Source organism: Micropterus salmoides, unplaced genomic scaffold (genome assembly GCF_014851395.1).
Source record: "Micropterus salmoides isolate LMB-PRFRI ecotype aquatic unplaced genomic scaffold, ASM1485139v1 Ms_hic_scaffold_13, whole genome shotgun sequence".
In the NCBI taxonomy this organism is placed as follows: domain Eukaryota; kingdom Metazoa; phylum Chordata; class Actinopteri; order Centrarchiformes; family Centrarchidae; genus Micropterus; species Micropterus salmoides.
This window is the reverse complement of record NW_024040374.1, coordinates 592,791-617,188: the sequence shown is the minus strand read 5'-3', so window position 1 is coordinate 617,188 and position 24,398 is coordinate 592,791. Positions and strand designations below refer to the sequence as shown.

Sequence of the window (24,398 nt, the reverse complement as noted above, 5' to 3'; positions counted from 1 at the left end):
AGAGAGTCATGTTGCCAACAGACGTTCCTCTCGCTGATACCATACATACAGACCTTTTAAAGACTCTCACCATTTCTAAGAAGTCCGGGGCACTCTGCAATAAAACAGACGTCAGACGTTAGCAGTCACATTACAGTTTCAGACCAGTAGGCTAATCAGTGCTTTCCAATGAACACGCTAGATAGCCTTAACATGATGATAGCTGTTGTTGGCTAATGGTGCTGCTGTTTTAAATAAAAATAAAAAACAGGAGTATACTTTGATTGCTAAGGTGAGGTAGCTGAAGAGGGTTGTTTGGTGTATTTGCTTGCTCAGGCAGCATGCTGGTTTGCTTAACGTCGCTTGCTAACTAGCAACAGCAGTGTATGCTAAGGTAAGATGGCTGAGGATGATCGTTTAGTAACTGCTCCACCCACCACGCAACAACTAAGCTTTAGTCGTTGCGTGGTGGGTGGAGCAGCATGCTGCCACTGATAGCAACATGCTAGTTAGCATTACAAGATGTTAGTTGGTTGTTATCAGATAGCATGCTGGTAGCTAGTGGTGTTGTGGACAAGAATAGGCCTATAACTTGCTACAGGGGGGCTGTGTTGAGTGTGTGTGTGGTGCAGGTAAAGTGGGGGTGGTCCTTCTTGGTGTCGTGGGCCAAACTCAACCAAACACCTTAAAGGGTCCCCATCTGATGACCAAAGGTGACCAGATTTCTGAAATGAAAACCGGGGACATTTTTGGTTTGGTGCTCAGTATGTCATTAAAAAATGTTATGTTATATATGAAATAAAAACGTGACAATTTCGATTTTATAATCTGTCAAACATAACTCTTCTGAAAGAAATCAAGTAATTTTGAGGCAGAAACTAGCTTTCAATAGTGTCAATAAGTAGAGGCTGCAGTCTGGTAAGTAGAATACGGCATTATATGTGTTGTTTTGGCCATTTAAAGGTATTTTAAGAGGTAAAACGTACTGGATTGGTTGGTACACAGCAGGTTAAATAATGTAGAGTAATGAGGATAATTGCAAAAGAGATCATGTTAATTATAGGCTACATTCAGTTTTCTAAATGTAAACAAGGATATTGGACATAGGCCAACGCACATTCCATCAGCAACAACAGGCTTCGATTATTGCCTATAATCACGTAAATGTCAGGCCTGGTTACGCTATAAAGTGTGATTATTCCATTTGCAACACAAAGTGATGTTTATTTGCACGTTATGTCTGTTTGCTCCAGATAAAAGCAGCTGTACGGTAAAGAAACTGGGTGATAACGTTACATGCTGCACACGCTCCCGCGGACGGGCATCAGTTTCTGGCCAAGTAAAATCTGACTTCATGTCTGTTAACACCTTAATACAGTCTATGATTAACACACAGTTAAAAACGGGGGGACAGGCCACCAAAACCGGGAACTGTACCCGGAAAACGGGGACGTCTGGTCACCCTACTGTAGACTGACAGCAATTTATACTTCTGCATTGAGTTTTAGCAGGTAGCCATGCTGTTGTGACAAACTTGGGCGTTGGTGTCTTCGTCGCTTTGCAAGTGCATTGGCAAAACGTTAGTTGGCGACTGCGGGGTTTCTATGTTTCACTGTGGTGAGTTTCTTCTTCTTTGTTGGTGTAAGCAGCTACAAACAATGGCGACAGAAAGTGAGCGGATCATGTTGGAGCTGATGGACGTTGAACAGCAGTTACTTCCAGTGAAATTACTAAAACGCAGAAATGAGAGCGTCGGAGGAGATGGGATGTACGACCCTTGAACCGGTTGAGGCAGAAGAAGGATAAGCCGGGAATGCGTAGGAGGAAATGCGACGCTACCAAGCCGTCCAATTACAGTTGTTACATTTGTGGGGAGGTTCTCATCAGGCTACACTACACATAGCGAGGATTCGACATAGAAGAATGGCCTTTACACGCACACCCGTTTTCTCGATTACTTTCTGAAGAAGGGTGGTGATGGCGCCTGCTTTTGGTGTGAGACCCGGGTTCAATCCCCCACTGTGACCCACCCACCATTGTGTCCCTGAGCAAGACACTTAACCCCTCGTTGCTCCAGAGGCGTGCTTGTACCAAGAGTAAATGAACCTGATCCTTCAGCTCTTACCGCTCTGTATAAGGTCTATCGGACTAACGTTTCCCTCCATCACCAGCTTCACATCCTCCAGCAGGTCGGCGCAAACAGCGTGGACGAACTGGTCGAAACACACCACACAGGTGGAGGGTGGCGGAGGGGAGGTGGAGGAGCAGAGTGGAGGTGTGGCCCCATCGCTTCTAAAATAAAGGTCACCTGTATCATCACTGGCATCGTACAACCGCACTACGTTTCTGATGTTCGGGTCAGAGGAACGAAGGCATCTGAAAGGCATCTAGAGAGAGAGAGAGGGGGAACATTAACAAAACTCCTGACCTTCAGGCAGATCAGTGAGGGAAGATGAGCTCAGAAGCTTTTCAGCCAATAAAGGCCTGCTGGGCAGAAGGAGACACAGTGAAAATGAATGATCTCTGATAAAAATGAATTCTTCCGATTGACTTCCCCTCAGCTGAAATCTGGCTGTAGCAAATAAATTGGAGCAGAAACCTGATAAACCTAAATTAGCATATTTGTACACTTCAAATAGTCTTTAAAGGTATGTGTTTTGTTTTTGTTACACAGCCTGGCAGCTTTTCGGCTTGTTTTGTTGAAGCTGAATGTCTGTGCACAGAGTAGAAATTAACCCACAATCAACTTGGAGCAAAGCAGTGCTGCACACACATAACAATTACAACAGGGCTGGAAAATGAAATGCAATTTGTCGTTCCTCTCTGCTACAAAGCAGACAATATGTAGGCTCCAGAAATTAGCAAACCGAAAGAAATAGGCTAGCAGTGCTGAGGATGAATTTGAATTATTGTCTTTGTGGGATTGTATCAGAATCAGAAGCAGCTTTATTGCCAAGTGGTGTTTTACACATACGAGGAATTTGCTGTGGTGATAAAGTGCTACACGCAGACAAACATACAGTCAACATAAATAAATGTAAAAATAATCAGTGACCCCCAGTGGGAGGGTGGGGCTGGGCTCTTCCTGAAGTCCACGACCATCTCCGCTGTCTTCAGAGCGTTGAGCTCCACCTGCACCAGGTCACCAGATGGTTGATCTCCCACCTGTAGGCGGACCTGCCAACCTCAGCTGTCTGAGGTTTTCATCATCACCATCATCAATCGCTGCAACAATTAGGCTTCACACAACAGCTGCTTGTGTGGTGTATAACATATGTGCATCTGGCCATTACGTGTATCCGGCCATTACAGTTTAACATAATGCTCTGCAGCTGGTGAGAGGGACAGTGAACCCTTATGGGGAAGTAATGATTGATGGGTGCAGTGTTAGGGGAAGTAGAAATTAGGTATAAAGAGATTAGTGTGTATAAAGAGATTAGTGTGTATGAAGGGACTGTACCCTTCTGTGGTGTCTAATAGATGGTTACACTTATTTTACAGCACTGTGCCCTTATATGGTTTTTAGCAGAGACCTAAACATGTCCTATATAAGCTGTGTTCGATGTACAGAGAGACAGAGTGGCCATCGGGCTGGGTCACTCTCCAAGCTGCTGCAGAGCTTGTAATTGATGCTGAATTCTTTGATGTAATAAACTTTTATAATCAAGAACAGTGTCAAGCGGATTTCTTCTCAACACATCATCGCAGCATTATCGTTCGGACACCACACTTGTTTCAATGAGAGAAAAGGAACAGGAGGAGAGGGTCGCAAAGCTCCCAAATAAGGTTGTTTTGGATTACTGAGGACAAATATTTCGCTCAATGCAGGCTCGTCGGATGCCTTTTCAAATAGGTGAGTAAATTCCTAAAGTGCTTTTTCAGTGGATGTGGTGCAGCTGCTGTTTTACAGGCTGTTGTGATTTCGGGGTCAGCTCGCCGCTGAGTGGGCCAAATACAAAAGTCTAGGTGACACAGACTCTGAAATCCATCACACGACGGTGCGTTACTTTCTGCTGCAGCAGCGTGTGTTGGGGAGAGAGACGCACACAAAGAACTGAGATGAGCTGCCCGGTAGTTTGCCCCCTGCATAGTAGGCAGCTCTAACTTGTTTTTTTTCCACTGCCTAAGTACCAAATCATGCATCAGGGGTTTTTTTCCAAGACACTTTGACTTCATTGTTCCTTCGCCACCCAAAGCCCTCCTTCTTGCAAGCAAAGCCTGATATGAAACCAACTTTTGATATAGATGCTTGAGCGTTTCTCTGTTTAAAAACCACACAGTCTGGCTACATGTCTACAGGACTTCCTGGCGATGAATTAGCAGAAAACCTTCCCCGCTGATCACAGCACTTCCCCCTGTTCCGTGAGGAGAGCCCGAAGCCCGCTTCCTAACGGTAAATAAAGGCTCAAAGGCGCCTATTATTTAATGATTTTTAAGATGTAATCTCATGACACCGCGTGTGCGCGCGTAGGCTGCACCTGTGCAACTTCCGAACCATCGTTAAAATGAGCGCTTGATGGGCAGCAACGTTAAATCATCCAAGAGTTATTCTAGCAAGAAGAATTAAGAAGAGTGATCGAGTCCAACTTCTAGCCTATGCCCCTTCTCCTCGGGAGTTAATTACTTTGCAGAGAACCAGTCTGTCTGTCCACTGATTGAGTAATAAAGCAGACACTCTCTTTTATATCATTAAAACGTGGAGATTTAACAGGAAACAATGTGGAAGGAGAGATGAAGGCTGCAGAACTCACCTCGGAGAGCGGCGCGTCCGGTGATGCTTTAAGAGCGAGTGGAGGAAGGAGGAAGGAGGAAGGAGAGCATTCGCCTCCAACGCTTTAACCACTTTTCCTTTGTGCTAACTGTGCCATCTGTGCCAGGTAGGGGAGGGCGGGTCTGTTGTCACACTTTTCACGCAAATATTTACCGAGCACCGTACATCACAATGTCATAACGAATGAAAGAATGAAATCTTTGTCAGGCATTCGTTACATCTTCATAAATGATCTGATTATGGAGCTGTAGACTGTTGAATAGAGAGCGCGCACTTGTGACAATTTGCCCCATCGGCAGGTAAGTTGTCACACTTGATTATGAAACAGAACACTTAATTGTGATTACTGATTTCAAGTTGTAACCAGAACTAAAAATAAAACAAACAATCAAGCATAGAGAATTTGGAAAATAAATCATTTAATTAAAAACAAAACTGTTGGCAGAGCACGCATTAACCTCTTTACTTTGAACTTTAAAATCAAACGTCCTCTGGTGCAAATAGATCTATGGTAACTTGCTTAAATGTATAACGTCCTTACTAAACAGATGTGGTGTTTAAACACTCATTTTGCATTTTTGTATGAGGTGTGTCTGACTAATCAGACATGTTTACAGTCACAGTTCTGGCACACATAAATTGCCTGTAATGAGGTGTGAGCATCGCAGGACCATTTGTTGCATTTCACACACTTAAACCACGTCTCCTTTAGAATACTGTATGAAAATGGCTCCACATAGATGAGGCCAAAAGAGATGTCAGCAGCTCATGTCAAAATCCTCAGCTGTACTTCTGATTGATCTTCAGCTTCACCTGCCTGACTGCCTTTAACATTATGTCAGGTGGTGTACTGTCATTCTGTCTTCTGTTGATAATTTTCTTCTAATTACAAATTAATTACAAGCTTATTTGTCTGCTACCCTTGTTGCCTAACTAAATTAATAACTGTATGATGTTGGGTGGGTGTGTGTGTGTGTGTGTGTATCTACTAACACACTACAACTGCTCTAAACTACAGCGTATAATATTCTATTTACAGAATCATTTGATACTAGTGTCAGAGGTAATTACACAATTTGACAGTGTTTTTGAGCATTTTCTATATGTTTATTTGCACTGAGGCAAGTAATCACGTGTGACAACTTGCCCCAAACTGACATGTGTGCTAATGTTGGCTAACTCTCAAGACATAGCACTTCAGCTGAAGTATCAAAAGACACGTTATTGTCTCCTCTACTTTGTGCAAAGTTATCATTTTGAACATTCACACCTAATAAGGTTGGAATACATAAAAATGCAAATGTTTTACTTTTGAAGCAAAAAAAGTAATAAAATTGTGCTCACCTCCAGATTAGAGTGATCGTGACCACATGTGAACAGGAAGTTGAACATAGAAAGTCACATAAAGTGGCTATTTGATTTTTCTCATAAGCAGCGTGACAACCCACAACCCCACTCTCACCTACGTCCCTGGTGCACAACTGTGCAAGACAACTCTACACACAAATGCCACATGAGTAATGAGCCAGAGGTGGAAAGTAACTTGGTCTGTATGAGCCATTTGTTAACTGGTGCATGATATTATTTCAACACTGTTAGAGAAAGTCACAAGTGGCACGGTTCTCACCTGCCCACATATCAGAAAACGCGCTAGAATTGAGGAATCATCCGCTGTTCTATTAGTACAACTATTTTCCACAGCAGTAAACGATAAACTTCAACTGCAGAAATGACTGGAACATGTCGCGTGTAAAACTTCACTCAGAAAGAGACTGATTGATTAGTTAATTGTCCTTCTTGTAAAGCAAAATATGTCAAATGTGTTTGTGTTGGTTTCAGCTTCTCAAATGTCCGGATTTGATGCTTTTCTCTCTTAGATGTGATAGGAAACTGTAAATCTTTGCATTTTGGACTGTTGGGTCAGATAAAACAGCCTTGATGTCAGTGTTGTGTTGTCAAAAGGCTTAATGGTGCTGAATTAATGCAGCTTCAGTTAACAAACTCTGGTTCCACATGATTCACAACTTACTGTGGGAAGTACAAAACCACCACAAACCATTATGAAATTAATATGTTGTAGAAAATGAAAAGGTTGTTCCCACGTTGGTGTATCAGACCACATTTCTCCGTTTGCACTGCCTACTTTCTTCCACCTGATATAGTGGCACTACATCACGTTCACCCCCGGCTCCCGTGTGTCCTGGTGGCTCGTTAACTCAGTGTGAATGTGCTTGAGCGGGTGGAAGACTAGAAAGGTGCTTTAAGTACATAGTAGTGTATACTAACCGATGCACTACAGCAACATTTATTAATCTCAAACACTATCACAGCCATTTTAAAACATTTTATTTAGCACTGCGGCAGAAATAAAGCCATTTAGATAAACTGCAAGCAATATCATGCCCCAGTCATTCATTCTGATGTGTACAGAGCCAACAAAAATAAATGTTTATATCATACTCTGAAAAAAGCGATATATTAATCTTCATTAAACTAAGCTCTAGTCAGTTAAAATAAGAATTAAACATTTACATTTAAACAGAGGAAACGTTTCCTCTGGACAACATGAGCACAGACTGCAAACTTTAAAACAACCCGACCAGCGGTTCCCAGTTTTTAAAGCTGCATTAATCAATATCCTGAGAAGGGATCAAAAGGAGCCACTTGTGGTGATGAAACCAGAGCTTTTAGCTTCTTTTAGCTCCTACTTTTGGTTTTGCTGCACATTTACGGTTTTGCTCAGTCCCAGTGTTATGGCAACTACTCAATTGATTAATTGTCCTTTTTTTTTTTTTTTATAAAGCAAAATATGCCAGATGTGTATGTGCTGGTTTCAGCTTCTCAAATGTCCAGATTTGATGCTTTTCTCTATTATATGTGAAAGTGTAAATCTTTGAGTTTTGGACTGTTGGTCGGATAAAACAGTGTTGTGTTGTCAAAAGGCTTAATGGTGCTGGATTAATGCAGCTTTAGTTAAACTCTGGTTCCACATGATTCACAACTTTTTCAACATATTTAAAGCACATGACTGACTTTTACACTTGTTTCCTGTCAAAGATACCAACACCAAAAGAAACTCAGATAAAATGACGATCAGATATAAAAGGGAAGTCCCCCCCAACAAAACCACAATAAATCAAGAATATATAATGACCTCAAAGAGGAAATAAAATTTAAAAAAGGATGGCTTTGGACCCTCTACTGAAATCATGTAAAACTAGAAATCAATTTAAGATTTTATTGATCCTACACTGGGTATGTTCACCCAAATCCAGGAGCGGGTTGCACCAACTAGTCTTTAGAAAGCCCGGTCCTATAGCTGCTAAGTCTGTACAATGATATTTAAATTGGTAGCACCAACCAAACAGAAGCAGAAAGCTTCTGGCTGTACAGCCGGCACAGGAGCATGGTGACTGCCAAGCAGTCCGACATGATAACAAACGAGTAGAAGAACTCGCCTTGGAGAGAAATAACTGATATAAACTGAGCTATGCAGGAAAACATGCGCATTCATATGAGTCTTAATATCACACATTAAACTTTCTGCATTGTACAGAGAGTTATCAGGTAATATGACCTTATTTATTATTATAAATAAATCTCCCGACTTCCACAGTGGAAGATCAATATCATTATCAGCAGTCACTGTCTGAAAACGCATCTTCCAGTCAGATGACCTGAATGAAAAAGATCTTCACTTAATTTTTATTTTTCCCATTTCTGTCGACCATGGATCATTGTTTTGGTCACTGGAATATTTATCCTACATTTTTGTAGGTTCCATGACCTCTGACCTTTTTTATCCTCCACTATAATCGAAGGCTGGCGACACTCGGGATTTAGGATTCAAAGCCTGTTTAATTGTTGCAGTCATTGGAGCTGAAAGCCCTGACACACCAAGCCAACCACTGGCTACTGGGGACTGTCGGGCCGCGGTCCCCCGTTTACAGCTAACCACCACGGCTGGGGGTGGGGTCGGGGTTCGATAGTATTTCATCTAATCTGATTCCCAGTTTAGCTTTTAACATTTGCAAGAAAATAACAGATACATGATCCCGACCTTAATATTATTGTGAGATTTTACTGAAAATGGCCGTATAGGTCGATTATGCAGCAGCTTATTATGACCCATATTCACGTTTTCCGTAAGGCAGCGAATTCCAGTACGCGACACGACAAGTCAAGTTAACTCAGGACTTTCACACCGGAGACCGATGTTCCCGTGTGGAAGAAAGTCAAAATTTACCCAAACCACCATCTTTTTCTAAACCTAACCAACTAGCCCGTTTATATTCCCAAGTCGTCACACATGGACGCATAGTTGAGATCCCTTTATAGCGTGAAATTTAAATGCTAAAAGCCTCAGTAAAGTCTGAATAAGGAGGTGGTTGTGGTGGACATGTGGGCCTTACCGGGGTTTATGTGTTTTTGGACACTTGACAATCAACCTATACTGTCGTTAAAGGTAGGAGGACATGGGGAAGTTAAAAAAAGGTGTAAAAAGGCCAATAATCCCCCCAAGTCAGAGTGCCGATTTATACTTCTGCGTCAAATCTACGCTGTAGGTACTCCGTACCCTACGCAACTGTAACTACACGTCACGGCGACGCAGACCACCAAGAACTGCATTTCCTCCTCCATCTGCCTCAACCGGTTCAAGGGTCGTACACACCGTCTCCTCAAACGACTTCTCTCGTTTCTGATTTGCAGTAATTTAACTTAAATTATCTGCTGTTACTTTGCATCTTTTTCTTTCTGTTTCAGCCGTTGGTCGCCACGGCACTATGTGAAAATAAATCACTATTTGTACTCATGTAGTTGTCTGACAGCAGAAACAGAAAAATGGGAAGAAAATTATTGTGAATTTGAAGATTTAGCCGTGTTTTTATTGTCCAGGTGTTTCACTGTGGACAGATGTCTTCACTGAAATGACCTGCTAAGGCTGAGTAGACGCAGCCATAGCAGGTCTTTTCAGGAGTCGTCCAATTCTTTGAGGACAGCTTGGTGTGTCGGGGCACTAAATCTGAAAAACGAGACCAGCTCCTTTGTAACCAGACTACATCTCTCCGCGTCCATGCTCTAACGTGAGAAGCAAAGACTGGCAGTGTACTTTAAATGACAAGCACAGCGTCAGAGAGGAGCACGGGATTGAAAATGAGGGGGAGGGGAAGTCCGTGAGCGCTTGCGAAAGTCTTTTGAGTTTTTCTCAATGAACTTCACTCGTGACTTCTCCCACAAACCTCAAAGATAAAAATAAATCTTTGAGCGGATATGGCAAGATTGTTTCACAAAAAACCTGAAACAAGTTAACAGACTAACATAACCAACTTTTTTAGTTTACAAAACTGTCCCATAACGTCTGTGTGCACAGTCACACCAGCATTTATAACAATATTTCAGAGCTAAATCTGTAATTTAGCTGGAATTGAGGCTGAAGGGAAGTAAAACTGTTTCAGTGCCGTTTGACATTCAGACAGTTTGCTTATTTGCAAACTGTTATGACAATCTTGACCTTTTGAGAGAACGGATAGCCAACGGTAGCTTGTCACATCATTCAGTTTCACATTCCCTGCTCTAACACAGCTCCACAAAAGAGAAGCAGTTAACTGTTTAGTCAATTTACGTAGTAAATGAAAAAATAATATGTAAAAAAATTAAATACTTTTATAAAACTGCTGTAAATTCACATAGAAAATCTAAAGCACCGGGAAAAATGGAAAATTATTTTCTGGACTTCTTAACTGGAACCTGAGCAAACTTATATAATATATATATATTTCTATTTTATCTTAATTAGTCTTTATTTTACGCTAAGTTAGGAAAGTGTTATAAAATATAATATTATTTATAATTATTATCATTGGACAGTTCTTATTATCACACTAAGGTCACAAGCTCCACTTTAATCTGCTCATTTGCAGGAGTGCATGAAGCTGTCGTGGCTGCAGATTTTCTTCTAATGCATTTGAAGAGTTTGCAGAGGTACGGAACCACGAAGACACTGGCAATAAGAATAACAATGACAGCAAGGACAGCAAGAAAAATGGTTAGCCACTGTTCTGGACACCAACTCCCAAAGAAGCAGGCCAATGTGGAGTTCACTGAGGTGGAGTTCCCAGAGGTGGAGTTCACTGAAAGGAGACAAAGATGAGAGGAAATGGGTCATGTTTTTATTTCAAAAACATGATTGTTTTAGCTAATATAGTGACAATGTTGGTCTGTCACCCCATCATTTTGGCCTAGATGGAAATATCTCAACAACTACTGGATGCATTGTTTCCATATGCAAAATGGAAAATACTCATACAAAAAAAAATATTCCATCATTTCTTGGTTCATTTTGGGACATTATGATGATAAAACTTTTTTTGACCTTCCCACCCCAAAATATTTATTCGTTGTTCATAAGACTACGCTCAGACAGCAATATAAAGTCATAAGTCTTTTTTAAAAATGGCAAATCATTAGGCAAAAAGGAAACAACTTAGATTTGACGCAGGCATAGGTTTGTATCATGTAGGGTGTTGTGTTATACTGTTATTCATGTACTGACATTTCACTCATGTGAAACTTCACAAAACACTTTCCATTGCCTGAGGGCAACGCTGTGCTGTAGAGTGTTATCTATGCGGGTCCGCTGCATTCCTGCATGCAGTAAATTGGCCCATATAATCATTTCAAAGAGACTAAAGCAAATATAACGGGAAGTAGAAAAGGCCAGATCAGCAAGCAAGCAAGAAAGCAGTGAATTAACTAATTCTGTTCTTATTTAGCATTTTGTTTGTGATGTAACTAACTCGTACTGAACTGTTTCAATCTGAAGTGTCAGGAATGACTCATGAGTGTGACATTCTGGCATCCTGCGTTTTTCAGAAATCATGATCAGATAAACAGAAACAGAGATGCTGAACAACCACAAAGGGAGGGGTTAGAGAAGTTTACCAGAAATTAACTGGGGGTGGAGAGGGGGCTTCTGATTTTCTGTGATTGTTTTTATGAATTGACACGTTCTGCAAAGTCATTTGTGGTATGAAACAATACTCATCTTTAAACTATTTCAGAATTTCACTCTTTCAAAAGGAGAAGTCAACACGCTCGACTATAAAAAGATGCTGGAAACTTAATTTAGAATCATATTTTTATTAAATCTAAAGGCAGAACGTCTGAGTTGTTATGCAAAGTATCCCTAGTTTGTGTATCTGCTTTTCTCAGCTCCTTTGCGAAGCTGCTGGAAGGTTGCGAGATTCCTCAGCCTGAAACTCACACCAGTACAGCAGCTTTATTATTGTTTTTACTTTTCTCTACTGGAGTTTTTTGAGTCTGTGCTGAATCTACGAGCTTCCAACACTGACGTGACTTTACCATCCCAGTCTCCAAGAAAGGACGATTATATACAACTACATCACATTAGCAAATATGTTTAGAAGGAAACTGACCAAATTTGTTTTACATATGTGCTTAACATCATGAGGAAATGTTCATTAGGGGTCAAAGCCCGAGAAGGGCATAGGAACCCGCGAATGTAAGGCATCGCAGTTTCCAGGACCAGCAGGGCCTATTGGAATCGTTACGGTTTTTATTATTTTTATTCTTCCGACGCTAAAAGTGATACTGCGGCCTAGACGTGACACTCATAGGGTAGGTACAGGCCCCTTATGCCTTGTGCAGACTACACGACTTTCAGAGTCGGCCGATCCTGTGACGGGAGTCTTGAAGTCGTTGTGGCGTGACTGACCTGTGACAGGGGGGTGACACACTACAGGAGCTGACAGCGGCTGAGTCGCCCGATGTTATTATAAAGAGAGTAATTATGAAGAATACAGGTGAAAGGATGGATCAGCACACGCAGGTAGCAGGGATCGTCTGAGCTACAGAGAGCTCGACATGCGGCTGTCGAGTTGGATGTGGATGTATTTGGCGTGCTAGATATCTGGCTGCCGTTGGCGATCAGGGATCGTGTCGGGGAGCCATTTTGATGCGTCCTTGTGTAGTTCACACAGAACGACTGCCGAACCGCCGACCGGCCGCTGATTTACCCCCCGATCACAGCCTGACAGTCGGCGAGTGAACTAGGGAGCACACTTCAACCTCAAGGGGGCGCTTTAAGCAAGGTCAACGCATTTGGGCTTGGAACTCGCGCATACCCAAAAACCTTATATCCACGTGTTTGGGCCACACCCATTTCGGTCTATAATTTTATAATTTATTTTTGGCAAAATGGCGAAACTGAAATACCTATTTTAATTAACTCCTCCGAAGCCACACGGCTCATCTATGGACGAAGCTGATAAAAGTTTAAGGAAATTTTGATCTGCGAAAAAATGTGCGAATAGTAAGCTAACATTTTTTACACCCAACACAAAAAGTGGAAGTGATGTCATAACCTAGGGTAGTGATGTCCGATCTACAGCAAACTTGCGGAGCTTATGTGGCGTGCCGTCCCAAAGGGCTGTATGAAATTTTGTGTCATTCGGCCTCAAGGTGGCGCTGTTAATTCATATCAAATAAGACTCCCATAGACATACATTCATTTTATATCTCCATAGCCACAAGACCATTTAATATGAAACTCTGCTCATTTATTCACCACGGGCCCCCGACGCCATGTAAAACATTTCATTCAATTCGGGACAATAAGTGGCGCCATTATTGCATTGTATGAACACAAAAGGTTCAGTCTCGTTCATCTCTCTGCGAGCACGCGGCCTCTGCTCCCTCTTCATCCTCGGGGCGCCCAGGACAACTTGCCCGGCCTCCGTGGGGCAAGGGGCGCGGCTGGCGTCAGGAGGCTTGGACCCCGCTTACAACTGCTTGCAGTTCTAGTTAATGTTTGTGATGTGTTGCCCAAAAACATGTTTTAGTTTCCCCCCCAAACTGTCCTGTTTAGAAATGCTGAACTGTTTTACAGTGACATTTAGAAACTGGCAGTACTTGGGTGCAGTTAGGGAAATATTATGTCCCTGTTGTTCAATACTTCACAGGAGGCGTCCTGCGGTTGACCTGTGGTTCTTTCAAGCTGCAGCCAGCAGTTCATAAAGTGGTTTACTGCGCTTTAAGCAACAGTCGTAAAACCACAAGCGTTAGTACATTTGTTGAAGGAAAAGTGGTAACTCACGGGTGGTTGGATGAACGCCACTGTCCAAAAGACGGCTGCAGTTCACTAGAAAACAGAAACAGATCAGTGTGAGAAGGGATAATCATTTTACAATCATTATTCACACAAGTTTGTACCCAAATTTTGCACAAATGTTTACCAAAGTCCAACTAGACACAGATTTATTATAAGAACTATCAGCAGAAAAAGTTTGGGAACAGGTTTAACCTTAAATATGTTTTTAATGTAAAATCTTAATGTATTGGGTACCATTATCATTTCATTCATTTAATTTTCTTCTTTGGAAAATGCCGTCTGCTGAAACACTAAAAAAAAAAGGTTGTAACTGATCATCACACATGCATTTCAGACTTTTTAAAGAACAGAAAACAAGAACACATTTTAGCTCTAGTGACTCTATATTACTGTGTATTACGAGTCTTTTATAGTGTGCCGCGTGGGCCGTTAACTGAAAACGCACATTAATGGTGTATTTTGCAACTTGAGGTTTTCATGCATCACTCACCTCTGCAATGGGCTTCCTTAAAGACCTAAAAGGAAGTGATCCACAGAGATAAAAACAATGAGAGGTTAGTGTAGATTACATTAGAAATTGGTGCTAAAATTAGAGTGAACATGTCTGGGCATGTTTAAGGTCTGAGTTGGTGGGAGGATTAATGAGGTCAGATGAACTTGCAACAAGAGTATCTGGGCTGCTAAAGATAAAGGTTATGCACTGAGCATATTTACCATGTTGTGTGTATTCATTTCAGTGCCATAGCTCTAGCTCTCTATTGATCAATAAAGAAGAATAAATAAAATTAAATAAAGGGTCATCAAGCATTTCTCTCTGTGCTGCTCGGACAGAAATGGCTGCACATTGTTTTCCAGATGATTTTTTAAAAAAAGCCGATTTGGTGACATTCCCCAAATAAGCTTTCAAGGTTAGTGTGTTAGCTGCCTGCAGCTGGATTAAAAGTTGGTTATTAGAGTTTGACTAAATGGTATATGTATTTTCTGATGCTGGCACTGAGGCTGGATCAGAAGCAGTTCTTTACCCCTTCACAGTTCTCCCTGTAGTGCAGGTAGCCGTGGCACTCTTTGAGGAAGACGGACTGTTTGGTCACATTCTGCACAAGCTGTTGATCAAATGTAAACGCCTCACTGACGATCACAGTCTTCTGAAAAATAAACACAGACCCATTAAGAGGTCAGATTTTATTCAGTTCTGTCAAAATGGGAATTTAACAGATTTATTTCTAAACCTGAGAAAACAACCACTCTTGACAGTGCAAAAAAAAAGACACAAACAGGGTTCAGGTGGGGTTTTTCCAGCGATCAGCAGCAGCTCATTTCTTCAGATCGATTCAAACAATAAGAAGTAGAAAAGCAAATGGAGTTATAGGGAGTTCCCTGATCACTGAGAGACGATGGCGCAACACAAACTTCCCAGACCTTTACAGATAGTGTTGCATCACACCATCACAAACAGCTCAGCCCAAATACCCAAATAGTCACTTTGCAAGCAAATCTGCGTCCTCTCCAGCAGCCAGCAGGGGGCGACTCCAGCGGCTGCAGAAAGAAGTGTGATTATATAGAAGTCTCTGAGAAAATGTTTCTACTTCTCAGCTGATTTATTCCCTCAGTAAACACTTTCCTGATGAGTTTATGGTCTCAGTCACTAGTTTCAAGTCTTCTTCAACACAGCATGATGTTCATTTAGTAAATTATGGTCCCATTTAGAGGAACAGAGACCAGGAAGCAGGGGAGGCTTTAGGGCGGGGCTACAAGCTGATTGACAAGTCTCTACTGTGGCGGCCTGTCAATCAGGATAGAGGTGACTCGTATCTGCTGCTCTGTGTAAAAAGGTATTCATTTTTTGTTTCAAGCCCGTTTATCGCCTGCCAAAATTAGCATCTTGATTAAAATCACGTGAATTACAGCTGTACCTTCCTTACAAGCTATCTAGCGCCACCTTCTTTTCCAAATATGGTCACATCCGGGGCCTGGTTGCAAAAAATTAACATGGCGGTGGCCAAATTCCCAAACTCGAATCTACGTCCACACCGCCTGTTAGCTAGTTAGCTGTGCATAGCTAATGACATTCCCATCAGCCTCGTCTAGACTTTGTGTTTGCTGCTAAATAAGCAAATGTTGACATGCTAGCGTGCTAAACTAAAGATGTGTTAGCACTTTGTTCAAAGCACCATTCTGCCTAAATACAGGGGATTACCCTCCGTACACTTAACCACAAAATACGTGTTTATTAATGTTCTGGGGGACTAAAGCTCCTTTCCAGACTTTTAACAGTTTACTGCTGCACTGAGGGAGAGAAGAAGAAGATTCATGATAAAAGGAACTAGAGTGTAATCTATAGTTTTCTTTACAGTCACAATTTAAAGTCTCAGTAACTGTAAACTGAAACTATCACTCATACTCACTCACATGTGCTCATATTGTGATTTATTGACGATATACGTCTGTGAGGATTGAGTCATCCAAGAAAGTTTCAAGTTAAGGGTAACTTTAACTAACTGGATGTGGTTGAAGAAGTGATGGTGTCCTTCAGAGCCCTGATGTTTAACATCATTCAGTCTAACTGGGATTACATGAAGAGAGAGAAGCAACTGAGGCTGCCTAAATCCACAGAAGGACTGAGGGGAGTTCCTTTAAAAACTCTGTGCAAAGGTCCCAAGAAGGATTTATGCTGTTTTGAAGGCTGATTTTAGATCTTCTCATTTTGCATTTTGTTAATTGATAAATGTAACTCATGAGTAAACATGTAATTTTTGAAAGACTATCCAGCATTTTTTCCCCGCACCAACCTTTTGCACAGTCGTGTATTTATTTATTTATATCACCAGAGATTCCTCAGTCCACGTCTTATTTTGGCTTGTCATGTTTAATTAGCGTTAAACAGTCAATACGACCTGTAGGCCAACGACGTGACGCCTCTAGCCTGAACACATCCTGTGTGTAGACACTAACTAACCCGAAGGGCCGGTGTGCTGTTTTTGGTCGGGCCCCTCACCTGAGACCAATCTGGCTTGGTTGAACCTGCAGGGAGCTGAAACTCCCTCCGGCACAGCTCTCAGGGTCTGTGGGACACACAAGCCTCTCCACCACGACAAGGTACCAGCACAAGGAGAAGAAGGAAAAACACTACATGTTCTAGTTCGACAAATTCTATGACGTGTTCGGTGACTTTGACCAATAGGAGCACAGAAAAGTAATCTGTCATGCCTCTCAGTTGATGATCGCCTAAAACACCCTGTAGTCTGTTCTCAGCATTAGATCTTATTAACGATGAGTGTGAAGGACTTACGTTCACTGTTTCCCAGTTCGGCCTACAGCTGGGTGAACTGGGCAGTCGAGAAAGTTCGTAGTTGATTAACCCGTTGGGTTGTTTTGCAACGTCGCAGGTTAGAGCTGGTGGAGACTCGTGTTTTTCATCTGCAGCAGAAGCAATCAGTAGTACAGAAGCTGAAAATGAAGAAGGGGGGGAAAAAAACATGATTAACTCAAACTGACCAAAACCAAACTGTGACCAGAAACATGCTCGAGTTACCTCATTTTTATTTGTAATGCAGCTTAAGACTGATCTAAAAATCAGTGTACCACGCACCCATAATGTGTTAAAAACAGTATAATGTTTATGGAGTCTGGATTGAGCCACCAGAGTAATTTAAGTTTTTCTTGTTATTAATTTCTCAGAAACTGCTGGGTGGATTGTGACCTTCATGTTCCCCTCAGGATGAACTATAACAACCTTCGCGCCTTCATCAGGTACACCAGTAATATTTTGGAAAGGGGGGCGCAGAGTTGATTTTGGGGGGCGTTTGTTAGTTGGAAATTCTAAGGCGAGTTTACACTAATTTAAACTTTAAACTACTTACAAAAAAACTGTGGTCTGCAACATTAAAACCTCCCAGTTTAGTCCACTGCGCCTGGACGAGAAGGTGTATTTTATATTTGTTTTTTTTTCTCTGTCCGCTTACTTGTGGTGCAGCTCCGAGAGTCTCACTAAATTCTATTATATTCTATTTATATATTTGAATTGTCACCTGCCACCTGAATTTTGTGTTTCCTTTATATAGTAAGATTTAGTCCATAAACTGATGCAGAAAAGGCAGAAAATTTCACCAGACTGCAAGAAATTACGTGTTTGATGCTTAAAATCTAAGGCTTCTGGGAGGAACATTCACTTATTTGTTAAATATAATCACTTTTCACATGGATTTTTTGTTACCTGGGAAAGTAATTAATGTCGTTTGTGATTCAATTATGTGTTTTTTTCCCCCCATGTTTTAAATAATAGTAACAACAATAAAAATAGCCAACATCAGTAGGGAGTAAATTTCCTTTCTCTGAGGCCAACGGTGATACGTTTAACATTTAAGCAGCAGGAAAAAAAGACATTGACATTTATAATGTAATCAAAAACAGACGTCTTGTTTTACTTGTCTCTGCAGGTCAGGGGTCAAGCCCACAGGGCTTTGACATGAAGTCAAAGGGGATAAGGGCTCTCAGGAGACGAGGAATGGAAGAGACGGATAAGATGGAATCTTGCAAATCTGACCTCACTAAACTGGGAAGAGAAGTGAATTGAGGTCTGGCAGTCAATTCTTTATATCTGCTCACACCCAGCTTATCATAGCTCATATAAAGGTTCAGTTTCATAGAGATTAAGAGCTTTTCATGATCACCAAACAGATCTCTGCACATACAGTGTGAATGAACGTATAATCAGAGCTGGGTTTGTGTAGAAGCCCAACTGCGGCGGAGATAAAAGTGTGAATCAGTGCAGTGATGAGCTTTGGTTTCTCAAAGATAAACTCTGACTGCGGTTTAGTTCTAACAGAGTTCACATCAGTTCATCGCAGAGCCGCCTCGCTCCTGACTCAGAATAAACAGACTTTTTAAAAGCAGTCAAACGTAGATCTAAACTTTGTATTGTTGTAAGAAAATGTTGTGTTTGAGTGGATCCGTGAAAAACCTTTTATAGATTTAGCAACTGTGCCGGCTCAGAGCTCTTTCCCTGTGGCCACCACAACACAGCCTTGAGGCAGAGTGAGTCGCCTAAAGAGGGCTGCGGGAGTAAAGTCCATTGTTGTAAAGCAGGTTATTAAGACAACTCGGATCCAAAAATAAATGACTTAATATGTCAGATACGTGAAGACTTGGGAAGGAGCTGCTTATTAACTTTTCTCTCATGCTGAGCTAATGGCTATTTTCATCTGCACGTCAGGAGAAAGGAATGCAGTGAATAAAAAAAATGCACAGGAGTAAAGAAAAGAGCAGCCGGGGTTTTGTTGCCCCCCCCCCCCCTCCCCCCGCCTTTTTACCTGCCACGCCCTGGGAAATTACTTTCTTTGACAAACGACCTTTTTTCACACGCTCGAGGCAAAAGGTGAACAAAACAGTTTATTAAAGACACGTCTGGTGATACACTGAAGTAATTTAGGTTGACCCTCATACATCGTCCTGCTGTGACCCTTCTTGTGGTTCCCCAACTTTCACCTTAGAGCTGAGCCTGATTGTCTCTGCTTCCTTTTCACAGACTACAGTGTCGACCTGCCGTTGGTCCTGGTCACAAGGAAAGTCCCAAACCCAACTGCCACTGCTCTGTCTTTTCTGAGAATATCTAACGGTGCCCCTTCCAGGAATCTCAGATTGAAGTTAAACCTGATGATGTTTTTACCTTCATACGTCTTTCAGCACATACTTCTTCATGTGACTCATGTGAGTCATTTGACATGCATGACACACTTTAGTTGTGCGTGTTAATGAGAAGATAAAGAGGAAGAACCATAAATGGAGATTGGGGGGGGAGGAATGGTGAGGTGGGGTGACCGGTTTCCCTGGAGCACCAAGACAAGGAGAAATGTTTTTCTGATTTCAGTTCCTTTTCTGGATTATTGTGTTTGTTTTCTTTTTTTGTTTTTTTCCTTTTTGGGATACTTAAGTTAGATACATTTTTCATTTCTGTAAAGATTTTTTTTTTTTTATTCATGCAATTTACGGCAGCTTTCATTTTGACTGACACACGACTTCCGAGCACCTGTGCCAGAGAACTGGTTTGAAGCTAGTTACCCACAAAACGACCACAAAAAAAGACTCTTTCAGTCAGGTGGTTGTTGCTCCTCGTGCTTTGTGGGGTCTACACATGATATCTGTTGTCAGGACAGCAGAATAACACCATGCTGATCCCTTTTTGATTGTCAAACAGACTTAAAGACTTTTTAAAGACCTGTAGGCTCAGATAAAGTTGTTTGTCTTGCACTTCCGTGATGATTTATCCACGTGTGGCGGTGTGTTTACTCAGCTTATTTGTATTTCCTCACTAACAATTACTGTACATGCTGAGAGAGATGCAGCTTCCCACAACACCCGCCAAACATTCACTTCGTCACCACCACTATTGTTTAAAGCTGTTGAGAATCAGAGTGCGGAGTAACATGACCACATCAGTTTCATCATGTTATACACACACATTCACTCACACCAAACCTCTGTGAAATCCGATCTCGATTCAGTCATTATGTAACACTGAGGGCTGTGAGGGCTGCTACTGAAATACTGCACACACGACGAGCTAACTATAAATATCCACATCTACTGTTTCTTAAAACTGACATTGATCCTGCTGGCAAGAAAATGGAGCCTGAATAAACAGACATGCTATTCAGAAATGTATGAGGAAGTATGTCACCACGGGGTCGGTGCGCTATGCCATGAGCAGCAACTGAAGCCCTGTTTGTTTATCTGACACATAATCAGACTCAGTAGCTGAATGTGCTGATAGCAGCTCCTCTTTGCATTGTGTCCGTTTACAGACCACTTTCACCGGATTACTGTGATACAGAAGAAAACTTAAAAACATGAAGATTCTCAGGCAGGTTCTGCAAGTTCTAACGAGTGACTTGTTTTTATGAATGATGACCTCAGAAAGTGTGAGTCACAGTGAATCTAAAAATATGTGTATCACGTCTGTGTGTTCAGATTAGATGCGTGCTCCCTCTCTGAGTCTCTGAGACTCACAGGAGAAAGGAAGCCATTACCTGTTTATGTGCTGAAGGAACAGCTGTACATCTAATAAAATGTCTGCTGTGGAGCTGAAATATGATGAATATACAGTCTGACTGTGGCACAAAGAGGAAATCAAGTAAAAGCAAATCAATACTCTTTATTTTTAAAAGCAAGCATGAGCTACAAGTTGAGCTCTGTTTGTTTAGCCTATATCTGCTGACATATAATCAGATTGTCACCATTAACAGTAGCTGAATTAGCTGTTAGCAGCTCCTGTTTGTTCCCATGTACAGACAACTTTCACCGGATTACTGTGATACAGAAGAAAACTTAAAAACATGAAGATTCTCAGGCAGGTTTGGGGAGGAAATCCCCAAACCCCAGTACCCAGCAGGGCAGTGAACACACTCGCACTGCAGTGTGTGTGTGTGTGTGTGTGTGTGTTAGGACTGTGGCATGTGTGAGCTCACACACACAGACAATACAAGACATTCCCATGCTTCACTTCCTGCGTGTTTCAGGGTAATTTTTTTCTTCATTTCAGTCCGATCTTATAAACATGGTGTGATGATATGTAATCTTATGAAGTTGGGTGGGTGTTACCTGATCTGATATCAAGTAAAAGCAAATCAATACTCTTTATTTTTAAAAGCAAGCATGAGCTACAAGTTGAGCTCTGTTTGTTTAGCCTATATCTGCTGACATATAATCAGATTGTCACCATTAACAGTAGCTGAATTAGCTGTTAGCAGCTCCTGTTTGTTCCCATGTACAGACAACTTTCACCGGATTACTGTGATACTGATTCTGATTCTTATTTGTAGATGTAATGATGACCTCAGAAAGTGGAAGTCGCACTGAATCAAAGTGAGCTATGGCTGGATGCAAGCCAAATCAAACGCCATGCGTGCTCCCTCTGAACTATATAATGTTCTTTCAGTCTCTGTTTCTCTTAAGCCACACCCTTTACTTATTGGCTCAGTATTAAGTGGCACATTGCAACTGTAGAATATTAATATTTTGTACACTGACATCTCACAGAATGGAAATCCCCAAACATCGGCCCCTTAAGATGAAAAATAAAGGAAATGGTTTTGTATTATTATTTGTATTATTATACATCAACAATCACAACATGTGAGTGTCTGTGTGCTATCTGATCTGATATCAAGTAATAACAGAGCCATAATCCCTGTAATTGCCTTGTTTGCACCTTTTCTTTCATTCATTCACTTGGTGGGTTGTGATAAGCTGAGTGCATGAGCAGTGTGTGGTTTTAAATCATGACCTGTCACTATGAGAAATGGGCGGCTGAGGTGTAAATTTGCATAAGAATCACCCGCAGCCATGTTCCTTTCTTTAGACACGATGGTCCTAGAAAGCTGCCGAACCTTTTAAAAGACACTGTGGTAATTTCACTAGACTCATGTGATCCACTTCCACAAACACAGCAAGTACACACCGAATAATCTCCCAGACAACTTGGACACACGTCTGCATGAAGCTGGATTAAAGAACATGTAGCTTTAACATGAGTGTTTGTGTGTTTCCTTTCTGCAGAATCATCAGTACCTGCCTCCTGCTCGGCAAATGAATTTCTCAGAGGCAGACTTCAAGGTAACTCGCACACAAATCACTAAAAACTAACACGATTCACTTTCGCAATGTACTGTTAATTTTAAGCATTTCCTCATTATGAACCACACAACATAAAGACAAAACACACAGCAGCACCCCTTTTCTGGGAATCAATCTTTCCACAAATGTGATATGACGACTTTTTTTTTTTTTACCTCCCTACCTGTTTCAACACACATACAGGGTTTACATGTAATAGCCTATAAACACAGCACTACATCATGCCACTAAACTGGAATATTTCGTCTCATAATAAAAGGTGTATGGATTCTGTAAAGGACTCAGCATTGGTAACTGAAGGCATGTGCTTGTGCGCAGAGAGCTCCATGTTTTGAGGGATGGAAAGCCCCGCCGGCAGCAGGACCGTGTGTGTGTGTGGGATTATTGTTTTACATTCTGTTTTCTTTATCGTAGCCTAACTTTATTGAACTGCACCAATAATTTCCTTTTTTTATTTATATATAATAAAGTAGAACATATGTTCATTCGTGTGAAGACTTCACATCTATCGGTCGTGTGACTTTACGCACGCATCTCGCATCAGCTTTGATTTTTTTTTTAGCGACACTCGACGTCCCTAAAGTCTAAATAAGCAGTAAAACACAGTAAGAATAAGCCTAATCCGTCCTAAAAACACCTTAACCTCACCGAGGGGCTGGGGGGAAAAACGCGCACAGACCCAGTGATGGTGAGGAATGAGCCACAGGTGCACTGAAACACCGACAGTGAAGAATAAACATGTTAACAGGTCGCTGGGAGGCAGAAAGGGGTGCTGGGATTTATAGGCTATATCCTCCTCTCACCCTGTTCATGCCACCTCTGGTGCCGATCAAGCGGAAAGTCCCCCATCGATACCGGCTGGATCCGGTCCTCTCAGGGCACAAAACCACACGGACCATCCTTTACAACGCGCGCACCAACCGGCCGCTGATCTATAAACCTTTTTATTTAAGAGCTTCTCTGTTCGCCTGTTTCTGCAACTCCGAATGCGTTCATTCATAATTTCACACCCACAGCTCAGCCGAGAGGACTCGCTCTGTAAATGATTGACGTTTCTCTCTGTGCTGCAGCTGGCGGCTGTTTTTGGTTTGACAACGGATTTAGAAACCTTAAAAAATAAAAATAATAATCACACGCTGTCAGAAACTTACCGATGCAGCAAATCCCCGTCGGGCCCATGATGATGTCGGCTTGTGTGGAGGCAACAGGCTGAAGAGCGAGATGAAGGAGTCTCTCTGATAACGCGCTGTTGATCAGGACAGGATTGGATCTGTGTGTCTAATGAGCTGCTATTTCCGCATGTCAGAAATTAAAAGCCTTCTCGTCTCCTTCATCTAGGTTGCACGCTTTGTCTGCTTGTAATTAACAAGGCCAATAGGAAACAGAAAGCGAAAGGGTGGAAGGAGAAGTTTATTTGCAAAGCACACTTCCACAACAAGGCAGTTCACAGCGCTTTACATGAACCATAAAAAGCAACACATCTGGCAATATAAAAACATTTAAATACAATTAAAAAGAGTAAGCCTAAGAACATTGATATTGTTTATTTTAGGCTATTTAATGCTATTTAATTTAGTGCTCTTGTGTAAATATTTAATGGTATTGTGTATGTACTGTGTGTATAGCCTATGTGTGTTGTGCTGCATATTCTGTATAATCAAGGCAGGGAAAGCCAGAGCTCCAGCTTTTTATTGTATTTTATCCACATTACAGTAAAGTGGAACCTTAGACGTTATCAAAGCCTCAAACCTGATTTACAAGAACTGAAATTTTCAGCAGAATTGCAGTTTTTTTAGAGTTTGCGGGGAGGCTAAATATAGTTCAATAGTTCAGTGCTAATTATATGAAATAACAACAAGTTCTTCTTTGAAAACCGGAAACATGTGA

The 24,398-nt window shown here is 41.6% G+C and overlaps 1 protein-coding gene across 1 annotated transcript; it reads right to left on the bottom strand.

The window, feature by feature from the left end:
• Nucleotides 1–7,079: 7,079 nt before the first annotated feature.
• LOC119900207 lies at nt 7,080–23,892 on the bottom strand. Its single transcript, XM_038714968.1, has 6 exons — nt 23,663–23,892; nt 17,170–17,327; nt 14,903–15,025; nt 14,371–14,395; nt 13,866–13,910; nt 7,080–10,881 (listed from the first exon to the last, which is right to left on the bottom strand). The coding sequence occupies exons 1-6, from the start codon at nt 23,688–23,690 to the stop codon at nt 10,628–10,630; spliced, it is 633 nt and encodes a 210-aa protein (XP_038570896.1). The 5' UTR covers nt 23,691–23,892; the 3' UTR covers nt 7,080–10,627.
• Nucleotides 23,893–24,398: the final 506 nt, after the last annotated feature.